Raw genomic sequence first — 17,199 nt, 5'->3', positions numbered from 1 at the left:
GAAAATCTTTCAGTTTTAATTTCAAAATGAAACCTTTTGTGTATATTACATTAATATTTAAATTTTTGCTTCTTAAAAGGGCCTATGTAAAATCTACTTATTTGTTTGAATTGTGGTTAGATCAGTCAACAGTGAAAAACATTACATATGTTTAAATCTTATTAAATAAATAATTATATCACTCACGAGTAATAAAAAATAATATATTTTTCTCGTTTCTATTTCATTTTCGTTTTAATTTAGAAATTACAACACCCTCTACAACCACGACAACAACTACAACAACGACTACAACTACCACTAGGCCGCCTATAATTATTCCTGTGACATACAACAATTACAGACCGTCATTTTCAAAACCTTCAACAACCACTGCAACAACTTTAAAGCCATCTACCGTATCATCAGTTACAACAACATCAGCGAGGATATCAACGTTTCGCAATACCACAAGGTACATTGCAACATTGCCATCGTTCACTGTTTCACCGCCAGGAGTTCATAAGGGAGATTTTTCTTCATCTACAGGACTGCTCGATAGGACTTCAACGCATAAAACAATGTTTCACCTTCATACAGGTATGACAAGAATAGCTGAGCTGAACTCGTTCTATTGTAATGCAAATTATATTGTTGAAGGTAATTGACTTAATGGGTTGGGTACTTTTTACACATATATTAATTATTTATTACTGAGCATAGGTTGATGAATAAAGTCAAATCACGCTAGGAGGAGTAATCGGTTTTGATAATACCATGAAAAATTATTTTTAATTGTTGGTTATATGCTCTTTGTCATTTAAATTAAGAATATTAATGTATGGTACGTGTTGGTAGTATATGAATTTTCAGTTTTAGGAAATGAACATTAAAATTTTATGGAATAAGTTTAGTAAGCAAACTTCACGATTTTTTAAACAACTCACTTAATGAAGATTTCTAAAAATCAGAACATGTTTTATAAGTTGTTTTTTTGAATAGATAAGATTAATGATTTCAAAAAACTCAATTCACTAAAACTTTCGAAATTTTCTGCATTAAATTAATGGACTTGGCATCAACACATTTTACATTTGACTGATCTAGTTTCCTATCTGTGTTACGTAAGTTTAACTTTTCAGCGCAATTCTTCAGTTGATTAAAACTGAGTGAGAAAAAAAGTCTGTCTTTAAACACAATCAGCTAACGTATACAAGAATCAGAAAAGGTTGAAAGTAACATAAAAAGATATCGTCGTAACCAAAATTAAGTTTCACTCCAATCCTGGTTTGAAAAGACTTAAGGACGGACTTCTATTCGAATAATAAAGTTATATATAAATACACTGTAGCTTACTTCTTAAGAGCAAACAAATAAAAGGAACTGTAGAATTATTAGTGACTTATGCAGAACCTTTGAGACCAGAGAAAAATCAATAATAATTGTGTATCAGAATAAATTAACTGCTACTACTATTTACTAATTTTGACACTCAATTATAAGTGGAATCTATCTATTAATCTAATCTCCAATATGTTCGTATTGATCAAATGTTAGAAACAAAACGATTAGTTGGGGGCTTAAATCTAAAATTCGCTCCCCTCCTACACACACACACACAACTTACATTTTTATGAAGGGATAAATTACTAGGTGTAATTTTAGGCATTATATGGAAATTTTGAGAAGGTTGGTGTGAAAATGCAATTTGTGAAAGGAAACAATGACATGACTTGGACATACATAGTACTTAAAAAACAAACAGTAAACTTTGATAGGAAAGTAAGAGAGAGCATAATGGGTTTAACTTCAAATCCAGAAGTCTTGTCTAGATGGTCCATCATCTCCCATTAGAGCTCAACTAACACTGTTCCCACGAAGGTAATGCGTTCTCAAATGTTTCACAAGGAAGCTGCATGACATCGTATGTAACGAGACGAATGAGATGTAAATGATGCTAAATACCATCACGTACTCGATGATAAATCCATTTAATTTAATTCATGACTTAATGGCACTCGCCAAAATTGTATATGGCAATGTCACACTCGTAGATTTCAACAACCAAGTATTTAAACTGATAAAGGAATCAAAGCAACGAAACAATCCGTGGAAGACAAACGAATTTCAAATACTACTGGATTTTTTTATTGAACCACGAACAAGCCCAACGTTAAGACATTTTCATCTCTAAGCAAGAATATAAAATGAAACGCCAGTAGTGATAAAGCAGTGACTATCGGTGCAGACATGGAGTTGGTTAGCTATCTGGTAGCAATTGCTCAAACAAAAGAGAGACTAACCTTAAAAAATTACACATTTCAGGTGGAATCTATAATGGTTTCATTGCTTGAATGCAGCCACCTGGTTTCTCCTAGTTCATATTGTACATACTTCACAAGAATAGCCTTTTGTAGTGGGGATGTATCTGAACACTGACGTTAAAGTTCTCTGTATACATTTTTTCACAAGTTGGAAGCAACTGGAGAGTTCTAGTTTTGTACTGGTATGAAGAATAAATAATAATAAATCAGTACACTTCGTTTTCTATGTGTTTGTTTACGTTTTCTACAAATTGTATTTTATAAGATACATTATTCTAAAATCGTACATTTGAAATGAGATAGATGCTTTGAGATTTTTTATTTGTGTTTAGTCTGCATTTAAAACGTTGTTTGAGGTTTTAATTTTAGTACAAGGGATTAACTTGTTCACAAATTGTAGCATAGATCATGAGCTTTGAGTACAAATAGAAATTACACCATCAAAGATTCAGGCGTGGTTTTGTAGTCAGCCTATAGTAGTATGTATTTAGAAGTCCAAAGTTTGAGCCCGCAATATGTCGTTGGACACTCTTGATACTTGTATCTCAGGACATATGGTATGGTTATTAAAACTTTTATTAAAATAAAGTAGAGAAAAACGTTTCGACCTTCATAGGTCATCTTCAGATTACCTAAAAAGAAGAATTGAACTCTTGATACTTTCAGCTTTGAATGTGTTATAGAAGTGAGAGTAAATTTTGTTATTGCATTAAAAGTAGACTTGTATATAATAAATAAGTTAGAAATTAATGAACCTGAATCTTCGAGTCTTTGATGTATTGCATAAGGTCCCGTCCGTGTTGAAAATACCAAACATGAAATAATATATGATGAAATACTTGGAATTCGTTTCTTAATTTTTATTAATATCCTCCTTAAAACAAATATAATTTTTTGAATTTTTTATTGTTCTCAAAGTAATGACATGCGGAAAATTTTCTTTTACCGAAACATACAATTTAATTATTCATACACGTATCTCCTGATGAATTGGCAATGAAAAAATCCAAGATTATTAAAAGATGTAATTTTCTTTTGTGTGTGTGTGTGTGTGGGGGGGTTGCATGTCAAGCGAAATCTTTTTTAAGAAAAATATCCCGCTTGTAAGTATTGACAGTAGATTATTTTGAAATATGTAATAAATATTTCACCATAAGACCTAAAAAAATATAGTACATACAAAACAGTTATAAATGAAACTGTTCATTTCATTTTGAAGTACAGATTTTTTTTCCGAGTTAACAGAAAAATATGATCTTAATATTATTAAGATTATTGCAAAAAAATGTTAAGTATGTTTTGTTGCTTGGCAATAGATCAATTTCTTTATTATTTTGAAGCTGTATTCTAAACATTATGGGAATACAAATATGAATGTTGCGTGATAATGTGCTTTTGAGTCTATTTAATAACTCATAAACACAATGTACTCAAGTATCACTTAACATACTATTTAATACGAAACAGAATCTTAATATGAGAAGTCGTTTTGGACTTTCCATGATCTTATCATTGAAGAAAATATCTAGATAATCGAGTAAAATGTGAATTAAATAAGGAAGTCCATAAGTAAAATGTTTACTTTTTAAGTTGCAAGTCCGTTTTGTATTATATGAAAGTGATTTAAGATGAATTTTGTTTCTGAAATTTGCTATCATAATGAATGTTATTGTTGTCTTTAAAATTCTAACACCCTAATTTCTTACGGGAGAACAGGTTTCTAGGTTTAAGAAATAGTTGCCTATTTGATAGTTTCTTTAACTTAATATTTTAAATATGAGATCTAAGAAAGCAATGTGAGAGAAAAGGTTAAGGTAATTCATAAACTAAGGCCTCTCTCAAAACTTTGGAGCATATGTACGGTTTCTATTATTTTCGTTTAAAGACCACACACAGCAAAGAACGATTGAAAGTGGAAATATAACTGGAATTTTAAACCATAAAGTCACCTTGTACGATACATTGGCGAAATAATCAGGTCAGAGACCTTTAGGATCGAGATATATTAGTCCCAAGTTCGTACTATTTATTAGTGAACAGTATTCGTCACCACAAGAGCTTTGACTGTCCCTATTACCTGAACAAAATTAACTATCGCTTTTATAACGCGCAGTTCGGACTATTCGTCCTACAGATTGGAAAAGTATCCAATCAGGTTACTCCCGTTTCAAAATACGATTACATTCAGAATATTCAAAATTAAGTTAGTAACTTCCAAAACCTGTGCTACTACAGAAAAGTGGTAATATTAGGAGAATAAGTCAGCTAAGACTCTTCAGTTCCGTAATTTGTACTACTGTAACAGGGAGAAGCAGATACTGTTGTGAAAGATAGAGTTATGAGAATATGTGATACTTTTATCATATCATCAGATAACAAGGGCAATACCCTGGGAAAACAGACACCTATTCGTAAAACTTCAACATTTAGGATTGGCTGTAGCTTTTTATGTAGAACACATGAAATTATTCTGTAACATAATTATGTTTATACGTTATTTTATATACCTTAACGTGTGATTATGATATTCATCTGGATTTACGATTCAGTTACTAGTCAGATGTGTATGTTCTTATATAACGTCCATAATATTATATAGCAGCTGATAAAAGTAAATAAACTCTTATCTTGTTCACTAATAGAAACAACTCCAACATTTTATAACTGGCAACCTTCACCAAGTTTCTCAGAAAGAGAAGAATTTTGCGCCCCAACAATGGCCAGAAATATTTTATGGAACTGGACTCGTCAAGGAGAGGTTGCAATACAACAATGTCCTGGTGGTTCTACAGGTAGATTACTTCATAACGTAACCTTTAATTTAGTTTTTATATTTCGTATATGTTACTTGTGATACAAAATGAACATTCTAAGTCACACCTTAGCAATAGTAAATTTAAAAACCAATGTATGTAAAATGAAAAGGCGTCTTACTATTATATTGTTTCTAAGGTTTAAATTTATAATACAAAATATTATCGAAACGATGTGTAGAAATTGCTATGCAAAACATTTTTTTCTAGTTGCAAAGTTTTCTTTAAAAAGAGTCGAAGGAAGATTTATTTTCCTAATGTGAAATTTTGTACAAGTTTGTCATTAAAGAATTGCAGAATTTTGGACTTCATTAAGAAATGTTAGAAATAATATCCATATTATAATATTGATACATTATAACTAATCTGTACCCAAATAGGGAATGGAAAAGAACCATTAAGATCAGATTTATAAAAAGATCATTTTGGAAAAATAATCTTAAAAGTCTGAATAGATACAAAATACATAAAAAATCAGTAAATACATTTATTTACTAGTTGGAGTACACGTTTCCTGGATGGAAGTTCCATAAATTAATAATTAATGAAAGGTTATTTTAGGATATGAAAAGTTGATTCTTTTATGTGGCCCAGCGTGGCCAAGCGTGTTAAGGCGTTCGACTCGTAATCCGACGGTCGTGGGTTCGAATCTCGGTCGCACCAAAACATGCTCGCCCTCCCAGCCGTGGGGGCGTTATAATGTGCGCTAAATCACACTATTCGTTGGTAAAAGAGTAGCCCAAGAGTTGGCGGTGGGTGGTGATGACTAGCTGCCCTCCCTCTAGTCTTACACTGCTAAATTAGGGACGGCTAGCGCAGATAGCCCTTGAGTAGCTTTGCGCGAAATTCAAAACAAACAAACAAAGCTTCCCTTATGTCTAATTGTAAAAAAAAACACACGCAAAAACGCCCATAAACACAGCAAAACACAAAATGCAAAATCACAAATTTGCTTGCATCTCCGCGTGAACTCAACAAACCACCATGCCAAATTTAGTTATGGTAAAAAAGCGCAAAAAAACCCATAAAACACGGAAATTCAAAATGCAAAATTGAATGTTTGTACACTGCTGGCCAAAATCTTAATGCCAATGAACATAAAGAAAAAATATACATTTTGTGTTGTTAGACTCAAACACTTATTTGAGTAGAGCTTCGAAAGGTGAAAATAAGGAAAGGAAAAATAAAAAAAAAAATTTTAGCCTTTAATAGGGAAAATGTGAACACCATGAAATTAGCCTAAATACTAACTGTTCAAAAGTTTAAGACTATACCAAAGAAAAGTCCCAAACAGGGTAGGAAATGCCCAACAATAGGTCTCAGTAATGAGTTGCACGGCCGTCATTGCGGATAACTGCAAATATTCGCTTTGGCATGGTCGATATAAGCGTTTGCAGAAGGCTGGCTGGAATGTTATTCCAAATAGTGAAGATGGCTTCACGACGATCAAGCACTGTTTCGAATTGACGTCCATTTCTATAGACTTCCATTGCCATCCACCCCCAAACATCTTCAGTGGGGTTCAGTTCGGAGAACATGCTGAATGGTCCAAAAGAATCACGTTATTCGCCATGACAAAAGTCCTTTGTGCTGCGGGCATTGTGGATTGCAGCGTTGTCCAGATGAAAGATGCAGTCATTTCCACACAAGCGAGGGCTTTCAGTCAATAAAGATGCCCTCTGCAACATGCTATTGTAGCCAGCTGCTGTTTGACGCCTTTGTATAACCTGAAGCTCCATTGTTCCATGGAAGGAGAAAGCACCTCAGATCATGATGGACCCTCCTCCACTGTGTCGTGTAGAAAATGTCTTCGATGGGATATCCTTATCGTTCCAGTAACACTGGAAGCTATTTGGACCATCCAGGTTAAATTTTTTCTCATCAAAGAACAAAATCTTCGTCCACTTTTCTATGTCTCATGTTTGATGCTTCTCAGCAAAGTTTAACCCAGCTGTTTCGTGGTGTGGTAGGAGACGTCTTTAAAGACGTTTATGGTTTTTAAAGCCTTTCTCTCGTAGATACCGTCTTATTTTTCTTGAGCCACATTCTGCGTCCGTAAGGGCCGAAATCTGGTTTGACGATCGGCTGGTGTCTTGCCAAAGAACCCCCTTCCCCCGAATCCTCCTGCTCAACGCCGGCGAAACTTTCTTGGGCCGACCACTTAAAATTCTCATTTCGTATTTCTCAGGGTCTTTTAAGAAATTTGCAACAGCAGTTTTACTACGCCCAATCTCACCAGCGATGGCACGTTGAGAGAGACCTTGCTTTTGCAGCTCGACAATTCTGCCACGTTCAAACTCTGTCAACTTTTTAACTTTTGCCATGTTTTTACCCAATGTAACACAGGAGATGTCAGTGGGAGATGTTGACAACGCTAATGCTTGAACACAAATGACTAAATTTCATTACATGTTTACCGATTAACGCTTCGTTTCAGTATGGTCTTAAACTTTTGACCAGCTAGTATTTAGGCTAGTTTCATTGTGTTCACATTTTCCCTATTAAATGCTAAAAACGTTTTTTATTTTTATTTTCCCTTTTCTTATTTTCATCTTTTGAAGCTCTACTCAAATAAATGGTTGAGTCTAACAACGCAAAATGGATATTTTTTCTTTATGTTCATTGACCTTATGATTTTGGCCAGCAGTGTATGTCTATCCCCGTGTATTTAAAGAAATTCCGTACCAAACCTGGTGAAAATCCATCCATATCCTGCGAATTAGTTTTTTCAGACATACAACAGACAATACTATTATATTATTTCAATGTATTTATATGCTAAACAAAATAAATCGAGGAGAGAACGTTTCTCTTTCAGGGTGTAGAAAGACATAAATTCTAAAGGACTCGGTGTCTTGTACATCATTAGAAACGTTATTGCCTTATAGGAATGAAATATTGGCGTCCATTCTTAAGTTTTATGATGGTATCGTTTGACTTAATTTCTTTTTGATGGACGGTTATGCTCGATAACTGGCTACTTTGAACAGGAAGCTATGGTGAAAATAAAGATGCTAACATATATATTTATATATATATGTGTGTGTATTTTTCAGTACTAGCTTTGGCTATTGTATGGAGAAATATTCTCCATAATTTAACCTAAAGATGAAAGAGGATATAAGATGACGTTTCAGAGCTGGGTTGGCGAACAAAATATTTCTAGAACACCGATTTTCGATATTTTAAAACCGTAAACAGATACTCTTAAACTAGGAGATGTGATATGTCACACGGCTGTTGGACAGCAGTGGAGTTATCAATTTTGGACTACCGCGATTTCAAGAATATAATACATTTTTGTCAATAGTTTGCAAAATGTATAACAACGATTTATTGATATTAATTTATTTTGTTCAGTACCCCTCTCTATATATATGTTTATAAAATGTACATGATGCATAACTGCTAACATTATGAATTAATTATGGAATATCTATGCTTCTTCTGGCTGTGCAAATCTGTAATATTATTATGGTTATTGGTAAGGTAATTCTGAGTGTTTAAACAGTGCAGAATTTCAATTTTCTTGACACTGTTAGTAAGGTTAGTTTCATTTACAAAAAGGTTTGATGTTTAATTACTAATCATTATTCAAATGGCTCCCGAGTGGCTCAGTGGTATGTCTGCGGACTTACAACGCTAAAAACTGGGTTTCGATACCCGCAGTAGAGCAGAGTATGTATAGCTCATTGTGTAGCTTAATTCAATACAACAAAAACATTATTGATGTGACTCCCCCTAGTGGCGCAGCAAAATGTCTGAATACTTATAACATTAAAAATGTGATTTCGATTCCCGTGGTGAGCAGAGCACATCTTTGTATATCTTTGTACTTAACTAAAAATAAATTACTACAATTAGTTTGATTGTTAAGTATTCATAGAATAACACTATTTTAATCATTATTACCGTAACTAGTTTGATTGTTAGGGATTCATAGAATAACACTATTTTAATCATTATTACCGTAACTAGTTTGATTGTTAGGGATTCACGGAATAACACTATTTTAATCATTATTACCGTAACTAGTTTGATTCATACACATTTATAAATTTATATTACTTCGACCATTGTTTTCTACTTAGTATTGTTAGAGAATGACATAATTTCATTATTTTGACCATTATTATAGTTAGTTTTATCTTTAGACATTGGTAAAACTTTGTATTTTTGTAATTACTGTTGATATTAGTTTGAGTTTTCGATATTTCTAGAAATGCACCATTTTTACCATTATTATTATAGTTAATTTTAGTCTTCAAACTATACTTTTTAAGACTGATTTTAGTGCATTTGCTTTTCTATGCTTATGCAAGGGGTCCCTAGAAGGTCAAAGAACAGAGCGCAGATGACCTATTATGCAATTTTACGCTAAAAAACGACAGCATAAAGAAGAGGAATATTCATTCTTTTCATTATTTTAGTACGTTAGTTTGATTATTGATATGTAAGGGTCTTTTCTGCTCTCACCCACAAGTGTATTTGGGTAGGGACTGGAGCGGGCCCAGTTCCAGGGCACATGGTCTTAATGGACGCCCATTGATAATTTTATTTTTTGTATAATTACATGGGATGTAGGGTCAACAAAAATCATAATCCGCCACTGTTCTTATCATTTCACCGTAATTGTAGTAACTCTTGATGTGTGTTTTCATCGCTGAGCAGTATTCTTGTGAATATCCGTAACACATAGTTTCAAAAACGCAACAAAACAACAGTAAATAATTACTATTTTCACTGATGTCGAGAAACCCACTTGGTGAGAAATAGATATGCAAAAACGGCTCGTTTGGGTTGAGAAAATATTTTACATAGAAGAGCAAACAACGTTTCGACCTTTTTCGGTCATCGTCAGGTTCACAAAAAAAGAGGTAACTGACCGGAAGCTGACCACGTGTATGAAAGGGGTTGTGTAACTGAATGTCGGAATGTAGAGGGCGGTATTAGATGTTTGAATATATAATTTTATTTATTTTATTATATTAATATAGGTTGTAAGGCGTTCCTTTATATTGGTTTATTTTGGGTTTGAGTTGTTGTATAAGTAAGGCTTCTTTAATTTTGCGTTTGTTTATGTTTGTTTCTTTATTTAGTATTTGAGTGTTTTCTATGATTATGTTGTGTTTATTTGACTTGCAGTTTTCGAAAACGTGTGAAGGTGATTTTTTATGTTCTTTGAATCTGGTTTCCATTTTTCTACTTGTTTCTCCAATATAGAAGTCGTGGCAGTTATCATATTGTATTTTATAAATAATGTTGGTGTGGTGTTTGTCAGTGTAGTTTTTACATAGTATCGACCTCAGTTTTGTGCCTGGTTTTTGAATAAATTTGGTATTAACTGGAATGTCATATTTTGTTACTAGTTTTTGCCAAATGTTGGTTATTTGTTTGCTGATGTCAGGAATATATGGTATACAGCAGTATATGGTTTCGTGATTTTTTGTTTCGTGAGATATATTTACTTTAGTTGGTTGATTTTGCTTTCTGTCTGGGTGTGTGCGTATAATGTTTTCTACGGTTTGTGGAGGAAACTTACTGATGTTGATGAAGTATTGTTTTATTTTGTCTAATTCATCGTTAAATTTATCTGGTGAGCATAGTTTTATGGCTGTGTTTATTTGGTTTCTTAGTATGTTGAGTTTTTGTTTTGTTTCATGTGCTGAGTCCCAAGGAATGTATAGTCCAGTATGGGTGATTTTTCGGTGGATTTCTGTTTTGAATTGTGTGTCGGTTCTTGTAATTTTGAGGTTAAGAAATGATATTTGATTGCTTTCTTCCTGTTCACATGTGAAGTTAATGTTGGGATGTATAGAGTTAATGTGATTGAAAAAATTAAGTATGTGTTCTGTAGTCATTCTGATCGCCAGGATGTTTCGTTCACTTCAGTTCTTCTGGGTTTTCAAAACATGAAGGTATCAATACTGATATACGAAATTTACTTTCTAAATAATATATCTTTTTGACGTCTGGTGATTAGAATGCCCTGACTATGAAGCCTAGGGTCCATGGTCAAACCAGAGTAGTCCAAGTGTTGACGAAGATTCAAACACAAAAAAAAAAGTTGTGATCGCTAGTATTTGTTTGTTAGACAAATTATACTTTACTCTAATCAGTGTCTGTCAATTACTTACTTCCTAACCACTAATATTCTAATACATATGCCTTCTAAATTTTGCAGTTTCTTTTTATAACTGTGTTGAATCCGTAACTATCTAGTTTTTTAGTGTGTTTAATCCATAATGAGCTTATTTTTTAGTGTTTTTAATTCATAACAAACTTATTTTTTAGTGTTTTTAAACCGTAACAATTTTATTTTTTATGTGTTTAAACTGTAACAATCTCGTTTATAATGAGTTTAATCCGTAACTATATTGTTTTAGTGTGTTTAATTCATAATAAGCTTGTTTTTAGTGTGTTTAATTCATAACAGGCTTATTTTTATGTGTTTAATGCATAACAATCTTGTTTTTAGTGTGTTTAATCCATAACAATCTTGTTTTTAGTGTGTTTAAACTGTAACAATCTTGTTTTTAGTATATTTAATCCATAACAATCTTGTTTTTAGTGTGTTTAATCCATAACAATCTTGTTTTTAGTGTGTTTAATCCATAACAATCTTGCTTTTAGTGTGTTTAAACTGTAACAATCTTGTTTTTAGTGTGTTTAAACCGTAACAATCTTGTTTTTAGTGTATTTAAACAGTAATAATCTTTTTAGTGTATTTTTTGTGGATCTTTAGGTCGCTCAAGGTGGCAGTGTGGGTTAAGTCCTCCTCGGTGGGTGGGTTCTTTTCCTGATCTCAGCAACTGCCAGTCGACATGGGTTGAGAGCCTTAAGACAAGGGTAAGCGTTTCCTCGATAGTGTATCGATAAAATGTTGAAGGAATGATGAAAGTGTTGTTGGTAGAGAATACTTCAGCAGACCTGAGGATTATGTAAGCATAGGGTTCTGTTTGAATATTAAATTTTAACATACCTTACCTACCACTGTATATTTGTGTCAAACCCAGAGCTTTCTGTTGCAACATCATTACTTGTTTTGTTACAGACCATTAGCCCTCATTTTTACTTTCTCCGCAAGAACTGGCAGAAAATAGTAATATAGTTCATTCGTATTTCTTTAGAGCTCTGAAGTAGACAGTTGTTATATAATCCCACGAAAAGTCAACACCAGTGACTATACTTTTATAGTAGTTTTAAATACACCAGAGGCGTGCGATAATAGGGAAAAATGTTTTTACTGTGCAGATAAACTGCTGAAGTAATCTGTAATATCTGTTTGTGCTGCTTGTTTCATTAGAATGGAAGTCTGATATTAACAAGTCGCAAGAAAAGCTATTAGATCTGAGGTACGACCTTTAACAATACGTTTACAAAAAGTAAGTTCGTTAAATATTGTAGAGCACATTTTATTAAACCCAAAACTAATACCATAATTTCCACAATATTTACGTATCAGAAATATTATTTTCTGTGTTCGGAAATTCGAGCAGAGCTCTACAAGAGATACATGTGCTAATCGTCTCTAAGTTAGAACTATTATATTAGAAAGAAGACAGCTACATAGCCAGCAGTGTCCACCTCTAATTCTTGGCTGTTCTAATCGAATAGGGGGACTTAATTATCAATCTTATAACGCTTTTTCAACTCCATAGCGAGTAGCACGACTTGCAAAACGGGGAGCGAACCAAGAATCTTTGGACTCACAGTCCAGCGGACTTGACGAAACCAAGACCGTATTCAGAATATATTATTGGATAAGATATATACATATATTATTATGTTAAAATCTCAGTTATATAAAAATTCAAATGTATTTTCAAGAAGCATTCTGGTGGTTCGGGGGTATTATTGAGAACTTTTAATATTAAACCTCGGGGCTCAATCCCTGTAATAGCCAATTATACAGCATAAAATATATAAGTTATACTGTCGAAAGGTCTCTGGAATTCGGAAGTAATAAACTTGGAATTATAAATGTAACGGAACAAAGCCTATTCCAAACATGTTTAGATTTAGCTTAATAGGTTTCGGGAATGTGACAACTTCTGGTCAAACGATTAGGCCTTTTCAAGCGGTACAGTAAAAAACCAATGACGTCATTGTTTTACTTGAAAATCATAAGCTTATTTATATCTTATCTGCGAGGACTAGAAAATATAACTAACGCCTATCTATCGTATGATGATTTTGTTAAAGCTTTTCTAAGATTTTCGTTTACATGTTTGTCGTCTACATTTTGAAAAATTATACTGATATTGTATTGTCATTAAAACGTCTTAAACCGAAAACAAATGAGCTTTTAATTGTTTGTTACTTGCTAATTGTATAATATTAACCTTTTATATATTAAAAACAGTTACCTGCATTGAAAGTAATGAAACATCGTCTCTCGTGATCTAACTGGTAAAACATAATTTTTTGATTTCGATCTCCACAATGTGAAAAAAAGTGAAACTTTTAATTCGTTTTACACCATGAAAGGAAGTACAAGTTTACGTTTTCCGTCCCTTTGTTTCTCAGATCAATGGTGGAGATTCGGTAGTAGGTATTGCAGCAGAATTGGCTGTAATCACTAGAACTAAACCTCTGTTCGGGGGAGACATAACTCAGACATTGGTCATTCTCCATCGCCTTGTCTCTAAAGTGACAGATCGTGCCCAAGAAGTTACGGACGACAAACAACGCTACCAAGTGATCAGAGAGATGCTTCAGGTAAGTCAACGCTTTTCCACGTTATCATCAAAACGAATTTTATCATGTTCATAGACTTTAGTCAGATTATCATGTTCATAGACTTTAGTCAGATTAAGCTCGAAACAAATTTTATCACCCTCATAGACTTTACTTACATAACATCAAAACGAATTTCATCACGTTGAAAGACCAATAAAATAACATCAAAACGAATATTAACATATTCATAGATTTTAGTTACATAACGTCAAAACGAATTTCATCACGTTGAAAGACCAATAAAATAACATCAAAACGAATATTAACATGTTCATAGATTTTAGTTACATAACGTCAAAACGAATTTTATCATTTTTATATACTTTATTTATGTAATATTAAAACGAACTTTATCAGATTCACAAGCCTTAATTAGATAATATGTAAACAACTCATATCGACGTTAGCTTTTCACCTAAGTAGGAAGATTTATATGATAACATATCACACAATTAGGTAACTACTGAAGTATGAACATCAATATTGATAATACTATGTAACACAAATTTTGTTCCTGGATAGTATGTGTTACTTCTTAATTGCTTATGTTGTAAAAGTACAGAAAATGGCCATTATTCCCTTCAAACTCTGCTTTTGTGACCTGGATAATGAAATTTAGAATTTAACCTATTTACCACGTAAAAACGGACAAATTTGCACATTTTCATTTACATAAGATCTGAATGAAACAACATATGAATCAAGATTTATATGTATTTATACTAAAGTTATACAAAAATGTTTAGAAGTAAGTAGTTTTTCGAGATTTGCGACAGTAATGTAAATCACTTTCACGTATCAGGCCCCAAATGTAGCCTCCCATCGTGTTTTCGCTATTCGCTCCCAGGTCAGAAAAGCAAAGTTTGAAGAGAAAAATAGGTCTTTTCCATTTACTTTAGGCATAAGCAATTGGGAAATAACACTTTCTGCTCTGGAACAAGAAAAAGTAAACATTTTGTAACATAGTGTAACATACCAAATAACTAGTTACTTACGTAGGTAGTTTTATATTGATAACATATCACAGAGATAGGTAGTTGCTGAATAACGAAAACTCATATTCATAACATACTGTTTGGATAACTTACCACATAGTTATGTGGTCACTTGAGTATTTTGGTTAAAAGTGATAGAATTTAAATTAATAGAGTAGAATAATAGTTTTAGATACATTAATGGCTAGAATAATGAGCTCTTAGTTCAGATGATAGACAGTACTGGTGGTAAAAAAATAAATGAATTACAGAATAAGAGTATTGAGACCCAAACATTTGATTATTTAAATCCTGTGAACTGAAAATCGTAGTAATTATAGATCTTTGCTACACGAGGGCTATTTGCGCTAGCCGGCCCTAATTAGGCAGTGTAAGACTAGAGAGAAAGGAGCTAGTCATCACCACCGATCACCAACTTTTGGGCTACTATTTTATCAATGAATAGTGGGATTGACCGTTACATTATAAAACCCCAACGGCTGAAAGGGCATCATGTATGTGTGACGGGGATTCAAGCCCGCGAACCTCAGATTGCAAGTCGAGCGCCTTAACTACCTGGCCATGCCGGGTCGAGATAAACAGAAGTATAGATTAATTAATTAATAATCTTGTTAAAAATTAGAGCGCTTAAAAGACTGATGAATGGTTAACAACTTAGAAAAAAAAAGAATAAATGAATAGGTTAGTAGCTATAAGTTAAAGAAATTAGGCACACAGACAGATCGATAGATACCTAAGCAAAGATTACGTCAGAATTAGTGGAGATTTATTTTCCCGATTCTTAGAATCAAGTAAAAAAAGAGGAAACATAAGAAATTATTTCCTATTATTCTGGAATCACCGAGATAAAGATCTGATATTTGTATTTATTGCATCTGACTTTCATGGAATGTAGTAGCCTAGTTACAACTATGTTGGTATTTGGATACTTCTATTTGTTGCTGAGATAAAATGAGAAGGAGATAAGGCTCACGTTGGAGATCAAACACATTGACAAGACGATATACGAATCTTACTTTTACACTGTGACACTAATAAATTTCTTGTTTGGTAAGAAAACTCTCACTTTAGCGTTAGTTCTCTGTTGATGATTTAGTTCTTTATCAAATATTTAGTTCTCTGTTAAAGATTTTGTTCCCTGTTAAAGGATTAGTTCTCTGTTAAAGGTTTAGTTTTCTGTTAAGGATTGGTATATAACGATAGGAGTTTAATTATTAATTGATTACTTTGTTTCATTCAGTAAAAAAAAATAAAAGGAAACAGCACCTTGTAAGAACTTCAAATAGAATAGTTTCGTTTATCAACATTTTGATAAAAATTTCCCTCGAAACTGAAATATTTTTGAAATAACTTCATTTTCTCTAAAAATACTTTAAAAAACTTCTCTTTGCAAAGTTTGAGGATTAAACGAAATTTATTTTATTTTTTTCTGAACAATGTTTTGTATTGTTTGCTAACATTCTCTCTGTGGTGCGAGATGTCCTGTTAAATATTGCACTAGGAGATTGGTATCCATGATACCATAACACGACTTATGGTAACTTGGAACCACAGGGTGCTAATTTACTTAATAGTCTTCTGCTAACCAGCTTATCACTCTTAGTTCTTGAAAATGGTAGGTTCTCTTTAGAGAGAAATAAAATTAAATCACAAATAAAAACATTTGTTGAAACAAACTGGTTCAAGTCTTACTGCTGAGCACCTAAGAGATTTAAGTGTTACAAAGTATACAAATTGTTGTCATAGAGGCACGTGTGCAGACTTGAAGCGCAAGGAACTCGGTACAGGTAGTCAATTGTGTAGCTTTATGTTTAATTACAAACAAACTCTATTAATCTACATTACAAGACTTTCTAATGCTGTAAGGTCTAACTATTCATCACAGTATCATTATTACAAATTGTGAAAAAATCTCTATAGTAATTATGTGTTTGTCAAAGATGCAAAACATTTTCCTGTTTATGATATAAAGAATCAGTCATATTCTACTAAATAGCTGAATAAGAAATTGCTATGAAAACTCATTCTTTGTTTCCTTAAAACTATTGCGAAAATTAATTCCCCGTATAATAGATAAACAAAAAGATTTCACGTTGCTCATTATATAAAAAAATAACCTAAAAAATCTATAGTAAAAACTCGTTGGTTAAAGATTCTTAATAGAGAAGGCACGGCATGACCAGATGGTTAGGGCACTCGATTCGTAATCCAAGAGTCGCGGACTTTGAAGCTTGGAGGCTTTATGATGTTACGGTCAATCCCACTATTCGTTGGAAACAAGAGGCGCCCAAGAGTTGGCGGTGGGTGATGATGACTAATTGCCTTCCCTCTAGTCTTACACTGCTA

The 17,199-nt window shown here is 32.9% G+C and overlaps 1 protein-coding gene across 2 annotated transcripts in view; it reads left to right on the top strand.

Moving 5' to 3' along the window:
• The window catches only part of LOC143241298 (latrophilin Cirl-like), a 121,484-nt gene that overhangs the window by 83,688 nt on the left and 20,597 nt on the right, over positions 1-17,199 (top strand). For both annotated transcript variants that reach the window (XM_076484765.1, XM_076484766.1), the window contains exons 5-8: positions 244-579; positions 4,946-5,095; positions 11,862-11,965; positions 13,646-13,837. In XM_076484765.1, the coding sequence (XP_076340880.1) occupies positions 244-579; positions 4,946-5,095; positions 11,862-11,965; positions 13,646-13,837 (782 nt within the window). The remainder of the gene's footprint in view (positions 1-243; positions 580-4,945; positions 5,096-11,861; positions 11,966-13,645; positions 13,838-17,199) is intronic.

This window comes from Tachypleus tridentatus, chromosome 2, assembly GCF_004210375.1.
Source record: "Tachypleus tridentatus isolate NWPU-2018 chromosome 2, ASM421037v1, whole genome shotgun sequence".
Classification (NCBI taxonomy): domain Eukaryota; kingdom Metazoa; phylum Arthropoda; class Merostomata; order Xiphosura; family Limulidae; genus Tachypleus; species Tachypleus tridentatus.
This window is presented reverse-complemented; position numbering and strand designations above follow the sequence as displayed.